Below are 26,235 nucleotides of genomic sequence, written 5' to 3'. Positions count from 1 at the left end.
CGAAAAGTTAAATCAAGATTGATCATTGATGATTAAAATTTCAATTTCTGTGATTAATGATTATTATGATTAATGATTAGATTTGCTTTTATCTTAGATTAGTGATTATGAATAATGATTGTAAATGGCTAATTGATTAAAAATCATGGTTAGTCATGATTAATCAATCACAAAAAACTGTAAAATGATTAATGAAAAATTAAATCTGGATTATTTAAAACATATTTCAAATTTCAAATAGTTTCCTGTTCCCAAGTAGAGCGCTCAAGTAGAATTCCTCCTTTTTCCGCAAGTGTGACGACCCCTTGGCCGACGCGTCTCACTGAGACAATACGATGCGAGTAGAAACCCGTCGTTGTTTTATAAGATGACGTTGTCATCCGAGATGTCGAAGAAACGTCATCAGAGGCTAGATGACTAGCAATTATTCAGATAGACAGAAACGATTCATGTTAAGTTGTGCGTGACATTGAAATATTATTGCTAAATGCTAAATTTGAATTAAAATTCCATCTTCTATCTAATTGAAACCTTGTACGTTGAACTCATAAATAATTTCTTGAAATAGCCGAAGAACAATTAGTAGATGCTAGTTTCCGACGTGACAAAGAAGAATCAGAAGAAGTTGTAGATCTACGAGAAAAGAACTAAATATAAGATACGGTAACCTAAAGGAAAAACCTGAAAAAACTAAACATTTTGTTAGTTTTAGGAAGATTTTATCGGGCTATTAAAACTTGGAAACCGCTTCTTTTCTTTTGTTGATTGAACATCAACAGCAAGTATTTTTGACAACAGAAGCATTACTTTTCCTTACGGAATAATATACTATTTTCCACTATGGTGCATAAATTAAAACGTGCATAATAAAGAGGTTATTTGTGCATAACTTAAGTCAGCGCTTCAATGAGCGAATGTAGTTCGCCATAACAGATCTTGCTCCTGGATGGGGCCAAGGGGATTCCCAGGAAATTCCAAGGGTCTTCAGGGGGTGTTTCATTAGGTTATTTTAGGCGATTTCAGGAGCATTTTAAGGGCGTTTATGGGCATTTCAATAGTATTTCAGGGAGTTTCAGAGGCGTTCAAAGGGGTTTAAGGGTTTATTCAAATTGATTATGATGACTTCAAGTGTGTTTCAATGGGATTACGGAGGTTTCAAAGGCGTTTCGAAGCATTTGAGATAGGGTCATATCAAGGGAGTTTCAGGAACATTTTGGGGTTTCAAAGGCATTTGAAACGGAATTAAGGGAATTTCAAGGGCGTTCCAATGAGATTAAGGAAGTTACAAGGGTGTTTCTAGGGTTTTCGTTAAGAGGTCTCTGAAAATTTCATGAAACGCCTCTCAAATCCGCCTGAAACACCCCCACGGACCCCACGTAATTTACCTGAGACCGTCCGGAAGCACCGAAAACGCCTACGTAACGACTCTAAGACTCGTCAAAATAATCAGAAATCCCATAAAATACCCTCGGACTCCATGTAACCCACCTGAGACCCGCATCGAAAACACCTCCGTGACGCCTCCAAAAGTTAAAAAAAAAAAAAATCTGTAATTTTCTGAAACGCCCCCGAAATTTCCTAAAAACCCCGTCGGCCTAATGTTACGCATCTGAGACATTCCGAAACCCCCGATAGCGCCTGCGTAATGCCTTTGAAACCCACCGCAAAACCTCTGAAATGCCTCCGGAATCCCCTTGAAACCACCTCTGAACCCCGGAGAAAATCCTCTAATATTTCCTGAAATGACCCCGGAAACACCCCTAAGACCTGCTCCAAATATCAATGACTCCAGCGTGACCTCCAGGTACTCCTCTAAAACCCCTTTGGATCTCCTGAAACGCCTATAGGATCTCTTAAAACGCCCCTGAGACTCCCTGAAAGCCCCTAGAACCCCATAAAATGACCTTCATCTCAAGATACCCGCAGAAACCCCAATGAGACCCCTTCAAACCCCATGAGTCCCCCTTAAAATGCCTCTAAGATCTTCTGATGTGCCCTGGTTCCCCATGGAATGCCCCAAAAACGGCCCTGAAACCCCTTAGAACTTCCCTAGATCCCTGGGCCACCTGAAGCACTTCTGAGACCTCCTAGAATCCCTAAAGCCCCCCTGAGGGGACCCTAAACTCTGCTTAAACGCTCCTGAGATCTCCTGGTACCTCATTGAAACACTCTTGCTATCTCCTGGTACTTCGCTGAAACCCCTTTCAAAAAAAAAAAAAACCTTTGCTCGTCCCTATAAACGCCCCCTAGCCGCCGTTGCCATACCCGATCAGAAAGGCATAACAAAATTATAACCGATTGAGTTATTTATTTCAAAGATTTTTCATAACAGAATGAGTTATAAAAATCGCCGGTTAGGTGTTAAAATAACAAAAATTATAACTGAAATTGCTCTAGCCATAACATAATTATAACAGGTGTTGATACAATTTTAACAAATTTATAACAAAGTGAGATATAAAAAATATTGGAATGATCAATAAATTATAACACATTTTGTTATAAATTAGATATAAATATATTGGGTAAAAATTAAGTTGGGTAAAATTTAACTCATTTTTTGGGTAATTTTTATTAAGAGTGTTATTTATTTTAAGCGCAAAGTTTTTTGTATAAAAAAACATGCTCCACGTAGAATATAAAAAACCCACACCCAGACGGGAATCGAACCAAGGACGCCAACCTTCACCTGCAATCCGGCGCCTTTATCAATGAGGCCATTGCAGCACTTGAAGTGAAGGGCGGTATATGATCAAGTGGTTCTTCGTTTTGGCGGCTGGTCTATAAATAGACTTATTTGTCCAACGTACAGGGGAGAGAAAATATGACGTCACATAAAAGTGTTCTTGATACATTTTATCGCAATTACGTCATCTTAGGATATAATAACAAAAGTGGATATAATTTAGTTATAATTGTAACTCAAGAATTTGCTCTGCATTTTGGCATGCTTTACCTCGTGATTCAGACCAGAAATAAATGTCGTATCTTCATCAAAGTTGTAGAGATAGTTAATGGCTCTTAAACAGTGGAAAGAGTGGCAAGGCATACAATTTCACCTTCTCTTGGTGCTTGCGAGCAAATAAATTAGAACATTTTTACATATGTTATTAAATAATTATCTAATGTTCCTCACCATCAAGGAACTTCTTGCCTATGGCAAAGTTATGCAGTAGTCTGGTGGTTAGAAATTTCACTGCTTTGTGGCGTTAGTGTGCATTTCTGTGAGATTGTCAGATTTAGATGGCTTGTGAATTAAAAAATAAAGTATTTAATGCACAATTTTAACATTACATGGTACAAGAATTGACATACTGATGCAATTCTGTGGCGTTTGCTTTGCCTCGTGACCTCATATAATGTTTTCATTTTCAGCAAAAAAGAGTTTAAACAAGAAATTCTTCCACTAGTTGAAAACACCTGTTCGGCATTTGCTTCGGCATTTGCTCAAGATGCATGACGATGTCCATATCGGTAAAAAAGAAATAGCCTTCTGCTATTGGTTGGTTTTCCAAAAGCTTCTAATAGAGTTTCTTATTTTGAACTACTGCACAGGTTATCACATCTATTTGATTTCAGTTGAGATTCTGTTTTATTGAGTAAATCCTATTTGAATAACCGCTTTCAAATTGTGGAAGTTAAAGGAAATCATTGAAGCCTGATCGGCACTCTATCGGGAGAGCTACAAGGATCGGTTTCAGGACCATTGATGTTAGCCTTATTTATCAACAGCCTTCTTTCATCTTTGAAAGTATGTAATACCCACACCACATGTTTGCAGATCATAGGAAGCTGTATTTCTTCTGAATTAATATGGACGTTAATTGCATGGCAATGAAACGTGTCTCAACTAGAAATAAATTTCAAAGCTCCACAAATAATTTGTAATCAATCAATTCTTCAAAAACTAGGGTGATTTTCATTTGCAGACGACTAATTGATCCAGTTGTATCATGTTAATTCAATAACAATAATAAAACTTCTAATTTCAGAATAAAAACTTTCATAGAGTACAGTGAATATATTTTCATAGCAAAGACTTTTGTTTTGATCGAAAAAACTGCTTTCAAATATTTGATGATGACGATGATTTCAATCACGATTTTTTTGTTGTTTTTACTAATGTGTATTTTAACACTAAGCTAATTCTACACTTTAATGACGAATTGTTCAACGTTAACCAGCCGCAGTTTATCGCGGAAACATTGCGCCCGTTTGATTTGTACAAGGCGGCTGATTATACGTGACAGCTCCCACCCGGCGGCTGCAAAAACAGTTTTAGACAAGGTGCACACCGTGTACAAACCATAGGTGCGCGGTCTAGCGCGATCTAATACCACAGAGAACAGACATCCAAGTCCAGTTCCGAAACTGTGTAAGGAATTTAACGTTGAACTTTTCGTCATTGAAATCATCGTCATCATCAAACATTTGAAAGCAGTTTTTTCGCTCAAAACAAAAGTTTTTGCTGTGAAAATATATTCACTGTACTCCACATGATAAATATAATGCAGTGAATATATTTTCATGATCCTTGTTTTGATTTGTAGCGAGAAAACTGCTTTTTATTTTCCGAAAAATGATGACGGATGCTTGAGCCTTAACGGCCATTTGAAATCGGCAACACAAGTGGCAATGGCGTGGCGCTGCAATCGGTTAATTTCCCATACTAATTTAATTCACCACTTGAAATGTTTCAATTCACCACTGACTGTGGCAATATTTTGTTTGGTGGCGTTATTGTTGTCATCGTGTAATGGTTTGCAACCTTACTCAAGTAAAGATTCAAATCCTTACACAACTTTCCGAATGAAATTTGTGCTAGCCTGGATGTCTGTTCTCTGTGCTAATACTGCGCGTTTCGAACGCAGCTGGCTGAGAATCCAAGATTAACGCGGCAATATCTACCTGGGCTTTCTTAAAGGTTTAGATCATGATTCAAACATGTCAAAAATACTACATTAGTTTATTTAAGGTTTGAATTTCAATTTGTGTTAGTGAATTTGAACCTAGATAATCAAGAAATCGATTTTGAACTTCCAATAAGGGATAATCCTCAATCTACAAGTATGTCAATAAATAAATTTAATGAGTTACCTGAATTTTCTTAAAGGGCTGGATCATGATTCAAACTTGTCAAAAATCCTGTATTTTACAAGCACAGTAGCACCACACAGCGGCGTAACTGCGTACCAAACACCACTTGTAAAATGTTCATTTGATATAAACTGCATTTTCAAAATTATAACTGAGTTTGTTATAATGTTCATATAAAGATGATCGAAATGAATTTATTTGTATTATAACTGACTTTGTTATAGTTCTGATATAATTAAATCTGGGTTTCAAATCCTTTTTGTCAAATATATCTAAATATAACAAACGTTGATGTATCTATCAACCGCTGATATAAATTTGTTACATTTTTGTTATGCCTTTCTGATCGGGTAGTTACCGTCATTGTTACATTTTTTTTATACACAATATTGCAGGGCATAAAAAGATGCATAAACTGAAATTGCATAGAAATAACCTGCATAAAAGAGATTGTAGTATTTAGAACAGCATTTGAACTAATTCTAATTGGAACATATATATTATATGGTCGGGGTTCTGCTAAACCGAACCAAAGGCCATTTTTTGAAAAAATGATTTTTCGTAACCATTGGATGAAGAATATGATGATCTACCTTCACTGTAAAAATCCAGTAATTCTTACAGCTCTTCGTGGAGTAAATTCACAATTTCTGTTTGGCAGAGCACACAAAAAATGAAATTGCACCCAGCCAGAGCGAACTGTAAACCATTTCACAGAATCAGCGAAATATTTTAGTATTGATCTAGATGATGAACATTTCAAGTTTTCCTCATCGCCGTCAGATTTCTAACTTCTAATTCTAACCGATTCATAGTAACAATCTGTGAGAGAATTGAACACGTAATTAGAAATACGGGTGTTGGAGGACCTAATTATATGTCGATGAACCTGATCGCCGTTTTTACAAATCACATTCAGCCAGACTGAACCAAATCCACTGCATTTAAAAATCAATTCATTCTCAACAATTCAAAAATCAACTGGTTTTGAATACCTGCATTATGTCGATACACCTTATACTGATACTTTAACACAGGAGCCGTCATTGAACAACAAGGATAATAAGAATAATAAAGATTGAAAAAAATATCAAACACTTGGTTCGCTTTGGCTGATCGAAAAATGGCGTTTTCACGAAAACCATCTTTTAGAAGAATGTTCAGAACTTGATTGAGACTTAACGACTGACCTTCAGCTAGGTAAAATGACCTAGAGGCAACGCGCTTGGTTATCACTCTAATGATCCAAGTTCGAATCTCTTTCATATTTTTGAAATTTGTTTTGTCTTGGTTCACTTTGGCAGAACATTTTCATGGTTTTCTTCGACTAGCATCAATTTGAAGTACACAAATTGCTCCACTTTCTCATCTCAGGACGTCAGGACATGCAAGGACATCATTTGACATAATTACTCTTGCTCTGTGCCTGCACAATGCATGGCCTATGAAAAAAAAACATGGGTGGCAATTGCTGAGCTGGGCGGGCTTCCGCCGTTCATATTTCAAACTATTTTGAGACCTCTGTGCTACTGTACTATACGCGTTCTCTCTGATTCATATTAAGGATTGTGAGTGATATTTACTTCAACTTCAGACGATGAAAAATTGAGATTTTTTTCACAATCCGACTGATTTTCTCTGAAACAAAGAAACACAGTCAGCCACACTGAACTATATACCATATTCCAATATTTTTGTTCAGCCAGAGTGAACTGAGTGCAAAGTACTGAGAAATCAAATGTAATTATATCAATGATTTCAAATATTTTACATGTATTCTTCATCTCTGATGGTAAATAAAGGCTTGTAAGTTACATGTGTGCGAAAAAGTTTCAAATTATCTTAGCTGTTGTTTATTTGTGAGTTGTTGAACTTTAAACTTAATTATCTCGGAATAAACTTTTTAACGCTTAGTTCGGTTTAGCAGAACCCCGGCCATATGGTGAATAATTTTTTTATGATGAATGATTAATGATTGATTAAAAATTTTTCTCATGATTACTTATGATTACTGATTAATGATTGAATTGCGAGAGCAATGTGATTAAGATAAATAATTAATGATTAAACAATATTTTTTTGTGATTATGATTGATGATTATTGATTAATCTTAATCATTAATCATGATTAAATTTATGATTAATCATTAACGCTCTGCCTGAAACCCCGTTACCCTTTCGAATCGCCAACGAAACCTGTCAGAACACCCTTGAAAAACTTCTAAAATCCCCTTGAAACACTCAATTTTTTAGGCTCAAATGTCCACAAGCAAGACTTGTTCTTGTGAACTATGTTTCCTCATTAACCTTCCGTTAGTCGCGCGGTTTGCCACCATCGTCAGCACCCCGCTAACACTGAGTACAAAAAGCGAGATTTTTTAACCGTGTTTTACAAAATACAACAGCGTGATCACTCGTGGGCTCAAGCCGTAACATATTTTTTTGCTTTTTATTTTTCTTTATGTACATTTTTAATTGATGCATCTCCAGCCCACGACATAAAAAGAGGTCCCAGTGTATCACATTTCAAAACTTATACCGTTTACCCCCGTTGGTTTGACCACATGTAATCTGAACACTTTTAAATTTGACCCCCGGTAATCTGCACATCATTCAAACTAAAAATGGTTTGTACGTGATTCTGCTAATGGAACGGGGTGAAACGAAACGCAGAATCAGAACAAAACAGCAAAAAAGGTTGCCAGAAGTGTGTTTTTCCGACGCCTGCCGTGTTGCTAGGAGTTCAAATTAAAAATAATCCCCGTCGGTTTGCATGAGGTGTCGTTCAAACCAACGGGGGTAGACGGTATTATAACTTATGGGAATTGAAGTAAAAATTACAGTCGTGGTGTAAAGCCAGTTTTTTTTCAATTATTTTTAACATTTTTGTCAACAACCCGAATATTTCAAATACTATCTAGTGAAGTTTCTCGAATATATGCTTTGAAAGAATTAACTTCCTGAAATATTCCTTCAGAGAATTCCTATCCAAATTTCTAGTGAAATCCTAAAAAATATATGAAAATTATGTACGAAATTTAGGGAAAAAAAAAACAGTAATTTATTTATTTTTTCTTAAAATTAATCCTCAAAATTTCTCGAAGAATTCCCATGCCGAGCAGATCAAGTTGGATGGTTAGAACACATGCCTATCACGCCGAGGACCTGGGATTGACTCCCACCCCTGATGAACTTACAAAATGTGCGTTCTGTCTTTCGAAGGCGAGTAAAATCGTGGGTCCCGAAATGAATCTCGCTTAATAAGATTCAGAGGTAAACAGATTTTACGAGAATTAACTAGAACATTTGGTACTTCCTCTGAAAATTTCGAAGAAGTCATAACTGGGCATTTTTTTATTATCGTACAAATTGGGCCGAAGGGTCTCAGATTTTCATGTAACTTTTTTCACAGGCAGGGCTCATAGATATATGAAAAAAAATCAGGGTTGAATATTTCCCCGGAAAACTCAGGTGTTTTTTTTTGTTTTCCCCTGATACTACTTACTTTGAAAAATCATAACTCAAGAACGAAGCATCGTAGGAAAAAAATATTTATTAAATGAAAACAAACTTTCTCAGAAATCCAAAAAAAAATATGAACTGCACAGAAAAAAATATTCATGTAAAATTCAGCGAGAAATCATGCACATAAAGGGAATGCTAGAGTTAGTGCATATTTACATGAGATATCATGTAAAATTACGTTACAATCGTGTAAATTTCCGCTAATAGTCACGTAACCGGTTGGAGTCCATGATGGTTTACGCGATGGTTGTCGGAAATTTACACGATGGTAATGTAATTTTACATTATATCTCATGTAAAATAGCGATAACTCTAGCATTCCCTTTATGTGCATGATTTCTCGCTGAATTTTAATTACATATTTTTTTCTGTGTGGACAAACTTTACCATGCCGGGGCCCGTAGCGTAGTGGCTACACGTTCACTTCATTAGTGGATGGTCATGGGTTCGATCCCAGCCCCAGCACTTGCAATTTTTCATCAGTTGCTCTTCCCCCCCCCGAGAGCGGCTGACACCTGACCCTCTTCTGAGCATATGCTCTAACGGACCCGGAAACTTGGGTATCGGCTAACGGCAACTCATAATGGACCCCCAATCGGCCTGGAAATGGAACAAGAACCACACAACAGCATCGTGCTCATCATTCTACCATGGACAGGGTAGATAAGTGATAGCAGCGCAAAGGTTACCAATTCAAATTAGAATTAGAATTAGAATAGAATACATTTAGGCGCTGGACAAAGTGTAAGTGCAGCCGCCAATTGGAATCGCTCACGCAGTGCCCTAGTGGACAAAACAGCTGTCAATTAGGTTAAGTGGTTGAAGAATAAAAAATATTACCACAAAATTTTCCACAGTTGTGAAAATTCATAAAGAAAAGTTGGAAAAACTATGCCCGAACTCATGGAAAATATTCAAAATAATATCTTTGAGAATGTTATTTCATAAGCTTCAATAGCTGAAATTTTTGGAATGCACTTTTTCTTCGTTTCTGAATTAAGGTGAATATATGACGAAGCCACACCTCGATTTTTCAAAAGCACAAATCTCAACAACCGAATGTCGGTTTGAGCTGAAAAGTTGATCGATTGGTTACCCGCTGGTGGTGACCAATCGATCAACTTTTCAGCTCAAACCGACATTCGGTTCTTCAGATTTGTGCTTTTGAATATTCGAGGTGTGGCTTCGTTATATATTCACCTTAAGGCCAATTTTGTTCAAAAATGTCCAAATGTGCCATATAAGCCTTTTTTTGGACTATAAAATCTCAAGAACGAAGCATCGTAGAAGCAAAGTTTTTTCAGGAATCCAAAAAATGTGAAGTGAAAAAATTTTCCTCCGTTGAGAAAATTAATAAATAAAAGCCGGAAAAATATGCCCCAACTCGCGGAAAATTAAAAAAAAAAAAATATTTTTGAGAAGGTAATTTCATAAGCTTTAATCGCTGAAATTTTGAATTTTTTTTTGTTCCTGAGTTATGAGCAATTTTGTGAAAAATGGCCATATCATATATGTGTACATGGTCATTTTTTACAAAATTGGCCATAGCCCAGGAAAGAAAAAAGTGCATTCCAAAAATTTCAGCGACCAAAACTTATGAAATTACCTTCTCAAAAATATTCTTTCGAAAATTTTCCGTGAGGTCAGGCATAGTTTCCCCGGCTTTTATTTATTAAATTTCTCAACGGAGGAAAATTTTGTAGAAAACTTTTTTCACTTCATATTTTTTTTTTTGATTCCTGAGAAAAGTTGCTTTCATTTTCAAAAAACTTTGTTTCTACGATGTTTCGTTCTCAAGTTATGATTTGTCAATGAAAAGGCTTATATGGCACATTTGGAAATTTTTCAACAAAATTGACCAGAACTCAAAAATGAAAAAAAAAAATGCATTCCAAAAATTTCAGCAATTAAAGCTTATGAAATAAAGTTTTCAAAAATATATTTTGAAAAATTTCCTAGATGAAAATCCCGAAAAAATGCAGAAGGAATTGTTGAAGACATTTTCAAAAAAAAAAAAAAAATGCAGGTTAATTCCCAGTCATTGACGAATGCGTACCGAAGGAATTCTCAAAGAAATTGACGGAAGAGTTTTTGTTTTCAAGCTTTAGTCACGGACCACGTGAATATATCAAGAACTGGAAGTGTGCCTTTGAATCAACTTACTTGAATATAGCCCAGTAGTTCCCAATATGACGTCACGTGTTAACATGTAGCATCTTCAATATAGATGTGTTACAAATATCAGTAGTTTTCAATTTAAGGTCACGGACCACGCGAATTTATCAAGAACCGAAAGTGTGAACACAACATGAAATTATTTTCCAGGACTTTACGGAGGTCTCGCGTGGTTTCAGGGGTTCTCAGGGGGTCCCAAGAGGCCTCAGAGGCGTTTCAGGGGGCCTCAGAGGTTCTCAAGGGGTTCCAGTAGAAGTTACAGGAGATTTCCGAAGTGTTTCAGGAGGTCTCAATGTCATTTAAGGGGTTCTCAGGGAGTTCAAGAGAGTCGCAGGGTCATTTAAGGAAGTTTCAAGGGATCTCTGGGGCGTTTGAGGAATTCTCAAGGGATTTATGAGAGATCTCAAGAGGCCACATGGACACCTCAGGGGCATCTGAATGACCAAATTTTGGCCCAAGTGGTGTATGAACAGAACCATACAAGATTACTATACGACAAATAGATCGTAGATTGAGAATCACTGATTCCATAATCTGAATAATAAAATCACTTTATCTTCGCACTTTAAATTCTTGAAAAATTTACATGTCCCGTGACCCCAGATTAAAAATCTTTGTATTTTACAACACCAACATACGTAAAAAGTACTATTTGAAACGCACTCCTCAAATGAAACCTTCTCGTCAAATTTTCGGTTATTGCAAAATCAGCATGGTCAGTGACTCCTGCTTGAGAACCACTGAGTTTTGCAATGCCAATTTATTGTTATAAATAGTGTATTAAGAAACCTGCAAAAGAGATAAAATAATAACTGGAATATATTCTTTGAAAACCACGCGAATAATGACATCAAGCATTGCTATACCTGAATCCGTCGAATTTTCCATACAAATAGTGATTTTTCCATAACTAATTAATATCCCAAGCAGTTCTCAACACCAACCCAATAACTCGAATTCATTTCCGTCGGTGACTCAAAACCTACATAATGCCTAAATAAGCTACTTTGAAAACCAGGATAATCAACCAATACGTTGTCTTGGTATGATACCTGATTTTGGTATGCTGCAGTTGTGTTTCAGTTATACGTTTCTGCTCGGGATATGGTGACCCTAGACACGGACGGTGTACGCTAAATGCGAGAATAATTGCTGTTAAAAGCTTTTTGTGTATAATTGGGTTTGAAACAACATGGCAAAATACATTAGAAATTTAAGGGCCCTCTGGTTTGTTCCCATAAGCATAAATCAACTCGAATATCATATTACTTGCACGAAACATGTTTCATAATTTGAGCAATTGGATTTACGTAGAGTGTGTGGTACCTAGCATATTTCTGTGACTGAAAGATTTTCTCCCAGCAGAGGGAACAACGTACAGTGAATCTGGACTGTGGATGAACCCAAAAGCCGAAGTTCACATTCACCGCTCATGCGCATCTTCAATCTGCATTCCACCGACAGCAATTTCATCGTCCCATGCTGTGAATCTCGCTCGTTCCGTAGCTATAGGTCAAAAAAGTCGCAACGCTTCGAACGAACGAACGAACCAGCAGCTAGACTCAAACACGCCGAGATTAGGTCAGTTGTTTACGTCGCCTTGCACTGTGCATCGGATTGTGCCGAGTAATTTCCTCGCACCTGAGTAGTAGGTACCTAGGTACCTACTCAAAGTAACACAATACCGGTCCTTCCGAGAAGCCAGCGGAATTGTAAATCATTTCTGCTGCCCGGGATAAAGCCTTCAGTCAGTGAGTAGCTAGCTTGGTTTCCATTTTATCAGCCGCCTTATCGTAGCTACAGTAGTGGGCACAAGTTGTGGATTAGACGACCGACCGGCGACGGCGAGGAAGACGCAATCCTCGACTGCTCGATAGAGAGTCTTTTAATCCCCGAGGTGAGTGATGAACGTAGATTACGAGCAGTGGTGGGATGGGGAGAAGTGAAATGAAGGTGAAGTGAAATGAATTGGTAGCTCAAAATAGCAGCCGTGCAGCGCATCAGCTGTGTACAATTAGGGTTGCATCTCCTACACACGGAGCTTGCTGGTGCGAAACGACTTGGTGCGATGTTGTAGAGGATTGTGTCTGTTAGGGTAGAGCTTATGCTTTCCAGGTACGAAGGTTGGAAGCTTAGGGGCTTAAACCTTTCTTACTTTGAAATTAATTCATCTGGCTGCGGGTCTGATGTTTCAGGTGAGTTGGAAATTGAAAAGTTGTATCTGCTGATAGAGAAAAGAACAAGTCGTAAGAATCTTCCCCGATGCACAAGGTTCGTAAAATTTATTTACGTTTGGTTGAACATGGGATTATGAATTAAACACAAAACAAAAAGCAAGCGGAAGATAACGTTATAAGGTTCTAAAAAAGATTGAAATGTTCGGTAGCGTATAAGTCGTTTAGTAATAAACTTTTATGTAATCTAATTTCGTCAAGAATAAACTAATACTAAATACTAATAGAGACGAATGCCCCTTGTGGGTAAAGGCTTTTTTGAAATTCAACATACACACAACTAAATCGCCATTCATTTATCTAGTTAACATCAAATTCATGATAATACTGAATCAACAATTTGCCGCCATAAAACTCGATTTGCAGCTGCAGCTCTCCAACGTCGGTCACGCCCAACACTCGCCAGATCACGCTCCACCTGGTCCGCCCATCGTTCTATCTGCGCTCCACGCCTTCTTGTACCAACCGGATGGTTAGCAAACACCAACTTTGCAGGGTTGTTGTCCGGCATTCTTGCAACATGCCCTGCCCACCGTATCCGTTCAGCCTTAGCCACTTTCAGGATGTTGGGTTCACCGTAGAGTGCAGCGAGCTTGTGCTTCATCCTTCTCCGCCACACACCGTTCTCCTGCACGCCGCCAAAGATCGTCCTTAGCACGCGTCGCTCGAAAACTCCGAGTGCTTGAAGGTTCTCCTCGAGCATGGTCCATGTCTCGTGCCCGTAGAGGACCACCGGTCTTATTAGCGTTTTGTACATGGTGCATTGGGTGCGTGGGTGAATCTTTTTTGATCGCAGTTTCTTCTGCTGATGATGCGCCTCCCAATTTCACGGCTCACGTTGTTGTCAGCCGTCAGTAGAATCCGAGGTAGACGAATTCCTCCACCACCTTGAAAGTATCCCCGTTTATCGTAACCTTACTACCCAGACGGATCCGGTCGTGTTCGGTTCCGCCTACCAGCATGTACTTTGTTTTTGAGTCATTCACCACCAGTCCGACCTTTGCTGCTTCACGTTTCAGGTGAGTGTACAGCTCTGCCACCATTCCAAATGTTCTTGCAATAATGTCCATGTTATCCGCAAAACAGATAAATTGGCCGGATTTTGTGAAGATCGTACCCCAGATGTTGAGCCCGGCTCGTCGCATAACACTTTCCAGGGCGATGTTGAATAGTAGGCAGGAAAGTCCATCACCTTGTCATAGTCCCCATCGAGATTCGAATGAACTGGATAGTTCACCCGAAATCCTTACACTGTTCTGTACACCGTCCATCGTTGCTCTTATCAGTCTGGTAAGCTTCCCGGGAAAGCTGTTCTCGTCCATGATTTTCCATAGCTCTGCGCGGTCGATACTGTTGTATGCCGCTTTGAAGTCGATGAACAGGGACCTGGTATTCACGGCATTTCTGGAGGATTTGCCGTACGGTGAAGATCTGGTCCGTTGTCGACCGGCCGTCGATGAAGCCGGCTTGGTAACTTCCCACGAATTCCTTTACTTTAGGCGAAAGACGACGGAAGATGATCTAGGATAGCACTTTGTAGGCGGCATTAAAAATGGTAATCGCTCGAAAGTTCTCACACATTAACTTATCGCCTTTCTTGTGAATGGGACAGATTGTCCCTTTATTTCACTCTTCCGGTAGCTGTTCGGTTTCCTAGATCTTGACTACTAACTGGTGCAGACAGGTGGCCAACTTTTCCGGGCCCATCTTGATGAGTTCCATTTCCTCGCACTCCACTTCTTCCAGGCGGCGCTTTTTCTCCCGGAAGAGACGGGTCTGCTGCTTCCGCTTCTGTCTGTATCCCTCCACATTCTGTCGGGTTCCATGCTGTAGCATTACCGCCCTAGCTGCATTCTTCTCCTCCAAAACCGTTCTGCACTCTTCGTCGAACCATTCGTTCCGTCGATTTCGTTCCACGTACCCGATGGTGCTCTCGGCTGCGTCGTTGATGGCTGCTTTCACTGTACTGCAGCAGTCCTCTAGAGGGGCCTCATCGAGCTCGCCCTCGTCTGGCAACGTGGCCTCGAGATTCTGCGCGTATGCTGAGGCGACATCCGGTTGCTTCAGTCGCTCTAGGTTGTACCGTGGCGGTCGCCGGTACCGTACATTGTTGATAATGGAGAGTTTTGGGCGCAGTTTGGCCAACACCAGATAGTGGTCGGAGTCGACGTTGGCGCCACGATAGGTCCTGACGTCGATAATGTCAGAGAAGTGCCGTCCGTCAATCAGAACGTGGTCGATTTGAGATTCCGTCTGCTGTGGTGATCTCCAGGTGTAACGATAAGGGAGGCTGTGTTGGAAAAAGGTGCTACGTATGGCCATGTTTTTGGAGGCGGCGGAATCAATGAGTCGTAGGCCGTTTTCGTTCGTCTGCTGGTGGGCGCTGAACTTTCCAATCGTCGGTCTGAATTCCTCCTCCTGGCCTACCTGAGCGTTCAAATCACATATGATGATCTTGACGTCGTGGCTTGGGCAGCGATCGTACTCGCGTTCGAGCTGCGCGTAAAATGCGTCCTTGTCATCATCAGTACTTCCGGAGTGTGGGCTGTACACGTTTATTATGCTGAAGTTGAAGAATCGGCCCTTGATCCTCAACCTGCACATTCTTTCATCGATCGGCCACCAACCGATCACGCGCCTCTGCATATCACTCATCACGATGAAAGCTGTTTCCAGCTCGCGTGTTCCACGTACCGAGTTTCCAATCGCAAGTCCTTTTTGTTCGCTGGAGTCGTTGCCGTTGGCCTCGGTTCGTATTATTCTGTTGCTGATTTTCCGTTACAATGGTTTTTTACGGCTGGCTCGTAGGGCCTGACACCCTACTTTCCGGAGGACCATAGTGCACAGTTGGCTTAGAGTCCTTCCCTGGCACTCGGACGTAGATCAGCCGCCCCTAACATGGGGATCAGACGCTGTTGTGAGCCGCTTCTCCTGGAGAACATACGCTCAGGTTTGCCGAAGCAAACCCCCCCTTCCCTGTCAGTCTACGACCAAAGTTCCCACCGGGGTTGGTTACCCGATCTTCCCTAAGGTTGCTCATAGTTTCCGGCCGATACCATGAGGAGGTAGGGATAGGAATTGCTGGGCAGAGGCTAGTGGATCACAATGGGATCTGAATTGCGCAGCATACCCAGCCTTTACCGTGCCGAATCTCTCAGTTAATAACTGTGGAAGTGTTCATAGAAAATTAGAAGGAAACTTTGACCTAGTTGGGACATTACGCCAAGAAAAAGAAGAAGATGTGAAATTTACTGTAAAGTAGCGGATATTGCTTCAAATAGAACCCTCGGCTTACTCTGTTAGCTTTTTTGTTCTATGAAAATAAAAAATGTCAGTTCAAAGGTGAACTCATCAAATCCTGGAGTAATGCTCCCATCACTTCTGTCCCGGGTAGACGTGAATATCATAATCATATCTTGAAACGATCAGATTTTGATGTCATATCTTAATATGATATTGATGAGATATTCAAAAAGTTGCCAAATATCTGCTCAATATCTCATCGTGATATGATTTCAAAATTAGTACTTAACTTGATCTTTGAAAAGCCTAGTGCAACCCGCTGTATAAATGTCGAAATTTCCCAACATTGCGCATAAAACTATTTTAAGTTTTCAACTCTCATTATGCGCCGTCCCCAAATAACGTAACGCTTCAGGAGATAGGGGTTCATTAAATTCCGTAACGCTCCAGGGGAATAGGGAATACAGCCTAGCATTACGACCCATACAAAAAATTAGAGTTATCATACAAAAGCACATTATGGATTCCACCAGATCCTAATGAACCAACCACCGAATTTAAAGATATCGAATTTAGCGTTACGTAATAAACAGATGTTTCCTTATGTACACCACAAATTTTACAAACGAGCACTGGAACAAAAAGGAAGTAGAAGTGGCCTTCATTTTCAATAAGTGGGTTTATGGATGCGGCAATTGAACAAAAAAAAACAGAGTTAGCGGCACAAAAAATGCATATACCTGATCGATATTTGCTTTTCTTTAAAAAAAGACTTAAAAATATATACTGATTTTATCTGATAGATTTCTTAATCCCAGTTTATAATTATTTTATTTCACTGTGAGTAAACCAGCAGAGGCTTTCCAATTGAGTCCGATGACAACATGAGCTGGACCTCGATGTCGAGCTTGCACTTGTGGTTCGAATCTAATAAATGAATCACCGGACAATTTGGGAACTTTATCGGCCCGCTAAGCAAAATACGTCCATTTCGAAAAACGGACCGTTTGATTCTAGATTCAACAAAACATACCGCTGCAGACGACAAGCTTTTTGAGTTTCAACCAACGAATTGCGTTGCGATTCTGCATGGGGTATACGAACAGACGACAGTCGTGACGACTACGATCTTCTAAATGTTTCCAAAGCTTTTCTGGGCGACAGTTCACAATAGAGCACGTTCAGTGAAGTAAATACATACTAGATTTACCTTCTCACCATACTAAAATTCAGCTCATTACTACAATCTAGTACTTCACTGATTGCGTCCTATTGGTGGAAATTCGTCCTGTTTTAGGCGCAAAATAAACCAAACATGTTTCTACACATATCGTTTTTAAAGTTTGGATCACTAGCTTTGTTAACAATTCAGAGAAAGAGCATGAAATGTGAAATCATCTAGAGAAAAGTGCTCTCTTAGTTTAGAAAAATATGCAAAATAGCCTTAATTCATTTTTATTTTCCATACCATCACGTCAGTTTACAAATTTTGGGTGGAAACTGTATTCTGCAATAAAACATTTATCATTGAGAAATCTGAAAAATACTTCTCAACATCAAAACTAGCTCTTCACATTTCTATCTGCAACATCCAGAGTTCGAAAGATCTGAAAATTACTGCTCAAGATCAAAATCAGTTCTTTGACACATTCATCTATAACATCCGAAAATTGTAAGATCTGAAAACTACTATTCAAGATCATAATTAGTTCTTTCACACACTCATCTACAACATGGCGGGAGCAAACCAACACAACTACCATGACTCGCAAACACCTTGGAAAACGTAGAACTTGATGCTCTTGTTACCTTCTATTTTCAGATATGAGTCGTAGTACAGTGGTAATGTCACTGCTCATTAATCACAAGGTCATAAGTTCGATTCTGGTCGCGGCCATTTTTCTTTTTTTTTTACTCTAATCCATCTGTCAGATCATTTTATGATATTGGTTAGATGTGCTACAGCCCAGATCTCCCCAGATATTAGTCTGATCTTATAACATCAAAATGAGATATTATTATGTTCTTCCCCATACTAATTTTTGATCTTATTTTTGATATTTTATCTCTTATGTCAAACAAACCAATAGCTAATTATGATCTTGAGTACTTCATTGAGGAATATCAAATGATGATATTGTTCTGATTTTTACTTCTACTCGGGGTATTTGATTTCATTTTCCAACAAACTTTCCCATACACGTCCAACACACAGCGCTCCAAGTAAATCCCCACACTTCAGTTGTTCGGTTAAGCTGCTAGGTAGGTAGGCACCTACCTACGATGTGTAATACCCCGGCTGGACGGATGGCAGTAAAGAAAATATTCATTAGCATGACTTTGAACCTCACAAGAGTTAAGCTAATTTCTCCAACCAAGTTTTTCTCCAAGCCTCGAGGGCCCTAGTCACCGCACCGGAGTTGTGTGTGTATACGACAGGCAAAAACGATCCAATTTAATTCCATTTTCCAGGAGCTTTTGCTTGCTTTGGATGGGTCTGGCGTTCCGCAGTCACCCCCTCCCTTCCTAGTCAGGCGAAGGAGACGAGGACCACAGTTTTATGGAGCACACTACCCACTGAAATCGAGTTGGCCGGAGAAAAAAGGTTTCAATTTCACTTTTGCTGCCGCAACATTTTGCGGGGGTGAGAGGGGGTCTATCTGGAACGGAATAGTTGTGATGTGTTGATTTTCAGATTCATTGCAGTCAGTAGTGATAGGATAGGGGCTGTCCATAAACCACGTGGTCATGAGGGGGGGGGAGGGGGGGTTCGGCCAATGACCATTTTGTATGGACGAATAAAAAAAATTGTATGGACAAATGACCACGGAGGGGGGGGGGGGGGGGTTGAGAAGTCCCAAAAAAATGACCACGTGGTTTATGGACAGCCCCATACCATCGACCTGCTTAATACAAACTCGGATAAATCCAACTAGGGTGCGTGTACCAGTTATCGCACTACCTAAGAAAAACTACTTCTACAAAAATAAGAAGAAGACCGACGATTGTTTCCAATATGTCAAATGATTGTGTAGCTTCCATACTTTACAGGAAAAATAAACAAACTGAGCTAAAACTACTTTTAGTATGTATTACGGCGTGTGCCAATGATAGGAACTCTGTACCAGTTATGGACACATTTTCTTATTTCGGTTCCACTACGCACTATTTGCATGCATTCCTTATGGGATTAGCCATAACTGGTACAGTATGGCGAAATAGGGTGCAAGGAAGCCGAAATTATTAGGAAAATGATTTATTTCTATACCAATTTTAGCAAATTGTGAAGTTTGAATGATTGCAATCATCTTTATTGAGTGTGACCTTGTATTCACACAATATTTCATGTTGTTTTTCATCGTTAAAGGTTGAAAATCAACTATAGCCAATTTGAGGTACTATAGCCATAACTGGTACACTGAGCCTAGTAGTTACAGTTCTTCATTGGATTCGTACCGATAAAATTCTATCAACTCAGAACACATTGAAGTACATTGAAAAAAGTACAATGATTTTTACTGCCCAGCAACTCCTATCCCTACCTCCTCGTGGTACCGATCGGAAACTACGAGCAACCTTAGGGAAGATCGGGTAACCAACCCCGGTGGGAACTTTGATCGTAGGCTGACAGGGAAGGGGGGTTTGCTTCGCAAACCTGAGCGTCTGTTCTCCAGGAGGAGCGGCTCACAACAGCGTCTGATCCCCATGTTAGGGGCAGATGATCAACGCCCGAGTGCCAGAGAAGGACTCTAAGCTCAACTGTGCACTATGGTCCTCCAGAAAGTAGGGGGTTGGTGTCAGGCCCTACGAGCCATTGTATCGGAAAATCAGCAACAGAATAATACGAACCGAGACCAACGGGAACGACCCCAGCGGACAAATAGGACTTGCGATTGGAAACTCGGTACGTGGAACTGCCGATCTCTCAACTTCATTGGGAGCACCCGCATACTCGTCGATCTACTGAAGGACCGCAGGTTCGGCATCGTAGCGCTGCAGGAGGTGTGTTGGACAGGATCCGTGGTGTGAACGTTTAGAGGTAATCATACCATCTACCAGAGCTGCGGCAACACACGCGAGCTGGGAACAGCTTTCATCGTGATGTGTCATATGCAGAGGCGCGTGATTGGTTGGTGGCCGATCGATGAAAGAATGTGCAGGTTGAGGATCAAGGGCCGATGCTTCAACTTCAGCATAATAAACGTGCACAGCCCACACTCCGGAAGTACTGATGATGACAAGGACGCATTTTACGCGCAGCTCGAACGCGAGTACGATCGCTGCCCAAGCCACGACGTCAAGATCATCATAGGTGATTTGAACGCTCAGGTAGGCCAGGAGGAGGAATTCAGACCGACGATTGGAAAGCTCAGCGCCCACCAGCAGACGAACGAAAACGGCCTACGACTTATTGATTTCGCCGCCTCCAAAAACATGGCCATACGTAGAACCTTTTTCCAACACAGCCTCCCTTACACCTGGAGATCACCACAGCAAACAGAATCTCAAATCGACCACGTTCTGATTGACGGACGGCACTTCTCCGACATTATCGACCTCAGGACCAATCGTGGTACCAACATCGACTCCGACCACTATCTGGTGATGGTTAAACTGCGCCCAAAACTCTTCGTCATCAACAATGTACGGTACCGGCGACCTCCACGGTACAACCTAGAGCGACTAAAAAACCGGATGTCGCCTCAGCATACGCGAAGAATCTCGAGGCCGCGTTGCCAGACGAGGGCGAGCTCGATGAGGCCTCTCCAAAGGATTGCTGGAGTATAGGGAGTATAGTGAAAGCAGCCATCAGCGACGCAGCCGAGAGCACCATCGGGTACGGGGAACGGAATCGACGGAACGAATGGTTCGACGAAGAGTGCAGAACGGTTTTGGAGGAGAAGAACGCAGCGAAGGCGGTAATGCTGCAGCAAGGGACTCGACAGAACGTGGAACGTTACAAACAGAAGCGGAAATAGCAGACCCGCCTCTTTCGGGAGAAAAAGCGCCGCCTGGAAGAAGCGGAGTGCGAAGAAATGGAACTGCTGTGCCGTTCCCAAGAAACACGGAAGTTCTATCAGAAGCTCAACGCATCCCGCAACGGCTTCGTGCCGCGAGCCGAAATATGCAGGGATAAAGACGGAGGCCTCTTGACGGACGGACGTAATGTGATCGAAAGGTGGAAGCAGCACTTCGATCAGCACCTGAACGGCGTGGAGAACGTAAGCACGGGAGCCCACGGCAACGGAAGAAACGACGACGCCAGTGCAGCGGAGGACGGAAATGAACCAACTCCCACGCTGAGGGAAGTTAAGGATGCCATTCATCAGCTCAAAACCAACAAAGCAGCTGGTAAGGATGGTATCGTAGCTAAACTCATCAAGATGGATCCAGAAAAGTTGGTCACCTGTATCCACTGGTTGATAGTCAGGATCTGGGAAAGCGAACAGCTACCAGAGGAGTGGAAGGAAGGGGTAATCTGTCCCATTCACAAGAAAGGCGACCATTTGGAATGTGAGAACTTCAGAGCGATCAATATTTTGAATGCTGCCTACACAGTGCTATCCCAGATCATCTTCCGTCGTCTGTCACCAAAAACTAATGAGTTCGTGGGCAGTCATCAAGCTGGCTTCATCGACGGCCGGTCGACAATGGACCAGATCTTCTCCGTACGGTAAATCCCCCAGAAATGCCGAGGATACCAGGTCCCAACGCATCACCTGTTCATCGACTTCAAAGCGGCATATTACAGTATCGACCGCGCAGAGCTGTGGAAAATCATGGACGAAAACGGCTTTCCAGGGAAGCTGACTAGACTGATTAAAGCAACAATGGAATGGAAGGTGTGCGAAACTGCGTAAGGGTTTCGGGTGAACTGCGACAAGGTGATGGACTCTCATCTTTTCAACATTGCTCTGGAAGGTGTGATGCGACGAGCCGGGCTTAACAGCCGGGGAATGATTTTCACAAAATCCGGTCATTTTGTGTGCGATGCGGAGAACATGGATTTTATCGCCAGAACATTTGGAACGGTGGCAGAGCTACCCGCCTGAAACGCGAAGCAGCAAAGGTCGAACTGGTGGTGAGTGCGTCCAAACCAACCTACATGCTGGCAGACGGAACCGGACACGAACGGATCCGTCTAGATAGTAATGTGACGATAGACAGGTATCCCCTTCGAAGTTGGTTCCCCCGTATCCCCTTCGAAGTGGTGGAATTCGTCTATCTCGGATCCTTGCTGACGGCTGACAACAACGTGAGTCGTGAAATTCGAAGGCGCATCATCAGCGGAAGTCGAGCCTACTACGAAGAAGCTGCGGTCCAGAAAGATTCACTCACGCACCAAATGCACCATGTTCAAAACGCTAATAAGACCGGTGGTCCTCTACGGACACGAGACATGAACCATGCTCGAGGAGGACCTGCAAGCATTCGGAGTTTTCGAGCGACGATCTTCGGGGGTGTGCAGGAGAATGGTGTGTGGCGGAGAAGGATGAACCACAGCTCGCAACACTTTACGGCGAATCCAGAAATAAGCCGGAAGGATACAGTGGGCTGGGTATGTGATAAATGGGTCAGCAACGATTAGCTCTTTATATGATTAGTTAGTTTTTGGTAGAGCTTTGTATTATGTTACTGATTATTTTGTTCTAGTTCTGAGATAATCAATGGCAAAATATGTAGGAAGGGTGGGGGTAAGACGGACATGTTTAGGAAACACTCTATTTTGACAGTGTAAACAATGCGATAATTAAAATTTTATCTCCCTACTATTTACTTCAACTAAGGTACTTTACAGTCTGCAAGCCGATTTTGCAATAAAATTTGATTTTCCATGAATTTTTCGATAATTAAAAAGTGATCTCCAAATGTATGATTTTTAACGGTGTGGGTAAGACGGACCGGTAGGGTGGGTAAGATGGACACGTTTGGAAAATTAGCTAATAAGCCATTAATTGTGGTAAATGATGATTTTGGCCGCTTATATTCGGTAGATCAATCATTGTAGAATCTAAATTTGGCATTGAATCTCTTAGCGAAACGTGTTTTTGCAAATTAAAGTCTATTTTGTAAGTTGGAAACCTCCATACACTATTAAACGCCTAACAGTATGCAATGCTCTGATAATTTTACGAAGTTCAAACTATTCCAACAACAAAACATCTAATAAAATGAATTTTTAAACAAAAAATCAATATGAAATGCTTTACACATCTTCCACAATCATTTTTCTACTCCATAGATTTGAATCTGTGAACAATGTGTGGGTTTTAATGTGTTTCTCATGGCATTATCAAAGTAACCCCAACACTGTCCGTCTTACCCACCCTCAAGGCGGACCGTCTTACCCCCACACAACCCAAAATATTAATTCCACCACCGTTATTCATAATCTAGGAAACTTACCTGAATTTCGTTGTGTATAGCACGGAACAGTTTAAAACAGCTGGGAAACTCAAAATAAAATGCGAAAACTTAGCAATTTCATGTTCAAAAAGCTTATTTATTGCCGCCAAAAAATTAGATCCCATCACAAAAGCGTGTAGCCAGGTAAACAATTGTTTATGTTTTGCACTTTTGACATATGTATTCCCTCATGGAATGGTTCAATAATCGTTAACTGGTAATAAGAAACAGTTAATCGTAAAAGAAAGCCAAATTTCAGCTCTTAAGTGACAGAACTAGTCGGTGGTCCGTCTTACCCACCCGGTCCGTCTTACCCCCACCCCCCCTACCTTCTCGTCACAATAATTCCTGCAACAGCTGAGCTGAGATAATTCGACTATGTAAATGTAAAGAATTCCACTACACCTTCGCAATAGCACAAAACCAATCCACAAAATGTAAAATACTTTAGCACATTCATCTACTCTATTCACAGATCTCCATCACGGGCGCACTGAACCGAGTCGTTCCGAAAGACGAGACACCATTCCACCTGTATGTGTGTCCTCCCTCAGGCACAAAGCTTCCAACCATTTTTCGTTCCATTCAAATCAAAGTCTCCGTGCAGCGTGGCAGCAGCTTCTCCATAATCAATTGAAACGACAGAATGAATAATCACCTGTTGCTGCACTGGCGGCGACGGAGATTATACCGAATAATCCTGCTGTTAGCAATATCATCTACGGTTCACTGCACCGGCAGCACCACCAGCAGCAGCGAGTCCCGTGACTGGTGGCAGGATACGGTGTTCTATCAGATCTATCCACGGTCGTTCATGGACAGCGACGGCGACGGGGTGGGGGACCTTCGGGGCATAACTTCAAAGCTGCAGCACCTGGCCGATGCGGGAATCGGTGCCACCTGGTTGTCGCCCATTTTTCGCTCACCGATGGTTGACTTTGGGTACGATATCGCCGACTACCGGGCCATCCAGCCCGAGTACGGCACCATGGAGGACTTTGACGCGATGATGCAGGAAGCGACTCGATTGGGGATTAGGATAGTGCTGGATTTTGTGCCAAATCACAGCAGTGATCAGTGTGAGTGGTTCGAGCGAAGCGTGACACGGGAGGCCGGATATGAGGACTTTTACGTGTGGCACGATGGGCGTGAGAATCCGGACGGGGGTGATCAGTTGCCGCCTAATAATTGGGTAGGTTTTATTGGGGATGGGGATATTCTCCGTTAGATGATGTGAATAGTTTAACGCTGTGTATGTTCTACTTTTCTTTCGACATTTACTAAATTTGTTCTAGAGGGGAATAGAACAATTGGATGCAAAAAAACACATACATTCAAATACTTATAACCTACTTTCGAAAAACAAGTCGCACCTTTACGTCCATTTTCGTGCCCGAGAAGCACTCTCCAACTCACCAGAAGCTATTTGCTCCAATTACAGCAATCGGTTTTCTACGGCTCGGCATGGACCTTCCACCCACGGCGCGGTCAGTTCTATCTGCACCAGTTTACGAAAGAGCAACCGGATTTGAACTTTCGGAATCCGGCGGTCACCGAGCAGATGGATGAGGTAATGCGGTTTTGGCTCCGAAAAGGTGTAGCCGGGTTTCGAATTGATGCGGTCAACCATCTGTTCGAGGCGGAGGATTTTCCAGATGAGCCGCTGACGGGAACGGACGCGGATCCGATGTCGTACGGCTATACGCACCATTACTACACGAAGGATTTGGTGAGTTGATTTGGGTGCATGGTTTTTGCATCAAATGGTAACCTATGACCTATTTACATCAACTGCCATCTTCTTCTTCTTTATGGCTCTACGTCCGCACTGGGACTTGGCCTGCCACGCTTCAACTTAGTGTTCTTTGAGCACTTCCACAGATATTAAGGTGAAGATATGAGGAAGCCACACCTCCAATTTTCAAGAGCATAAATCTGAAGAACCGAATATCGGTTTGCGATGAAAAGTTGATCGATTGGTCACCACCAGCGGGTAACCAATCGATCGACTTTTCGGCTCAAACCGACATTCGGTTTTTCAGATTTGTGCTCTGGTAAATTCGACGTGTGGCTTCGTCACCTTTATTGAAGGGCTTTCTTTGCCTGCCTTTGCATGAATTTGTATATTGTGAGGCAAGTACAATGTTACACTTTGCCCAAAGAGTCGAGAAAATTTTCCCGACCGGAACAGGAATCGAACCCGCCGTCTAAAGATTGGCGATCAATAGCCTTAATCACTAGACTAACTGGAGACCCCTGCCATATTGAGGTTGAAGCTCTATGCGGTTTCTTTTGGAAGTTATTAAAATGTCTAAGCTAGTTATCTATCAATGACCAATTCACACTCTTATAGAATGACAGATTTTTTAACTTTAACCCACACATGAAAGCAATGTTATTCGCGATTATCTCACTACGTTACGTAGCGCTACTGATCTTAGCAGCTTCCAGTTTAGTGTAAGCGTCATGTTTCTCGCGTACTGGATTATTTGGAATAATAGTGTCTCCGGGGTTTCGGGATCTCCAGTTAGCCTAGTGGTTAAGGCTATATATC

At 41.4% G+C, this 26,235-nt stretch overlaps 2 protein-coding genes across 17 annotated transcripts in view; one reads left to right on the top strand and one right to left on the bottom strand.

Annotated features, from left to right (window-relative positions):
* Positions 1–26,235, bottom strand: part of LOC109418311 (dual specificity calcium/calmodulin-dependent 3',5'-cyclic nucleotide phosphodiesterase 1) — a 760,467-nt gene that overhangs the window by 230,025 nt on the left and 504,207 nt on the right. The window lies entirely within an intron of this gene.
* The window catches only part of LOC109418328 (maltase 2), a 36,336-nt gene continuing 22,412 nt past the window's right edge, over positions 12,312–26,235 (top strand). Inside the window, exons 1-3 of one of the 4 annotated variants that reach the window (XM_062850735.1) lie at positions 12,312–12,694; positions 24,157–24,873; positions 25,123–25,410. In XM_062850735.1, coding sequence (XP_062706719.1) covers positions 24,328–24,873; positions 25,123–25,410 — 834 coding nt within the window. In that variant the 5' untranslated portion in view covers positions 12,312–12,694; positions 24,157–24,327. Of the gene's footprint in view, positions 12,695–12,716; positions 12,993–24,132; positions 24,874–25,122; positions 25,411–26,235 lie in introns of those variants that run through there. The other 3 variants (XM_019692523.3, XM_062850734.1, XM_019692515.3) reach the window with 3 other exon arrangements.

Source organism: Aedes albopictus, chromosome 2 (genome assembly GCF_035046485.1).
Source record: "Aedes albopictus strain Foshan chromosome 2, AalbF5, whole genome shotgun sequence".
Taxonomy (NCBI): Eukaryota; Metazoa; Arthropoda; class Insecta; order Diptera; family Culicidae; genus Aedes; species Aedes albopictus.
This window is presented reverse-complemented; position numbering and strand designations above follow the sequence as displayed.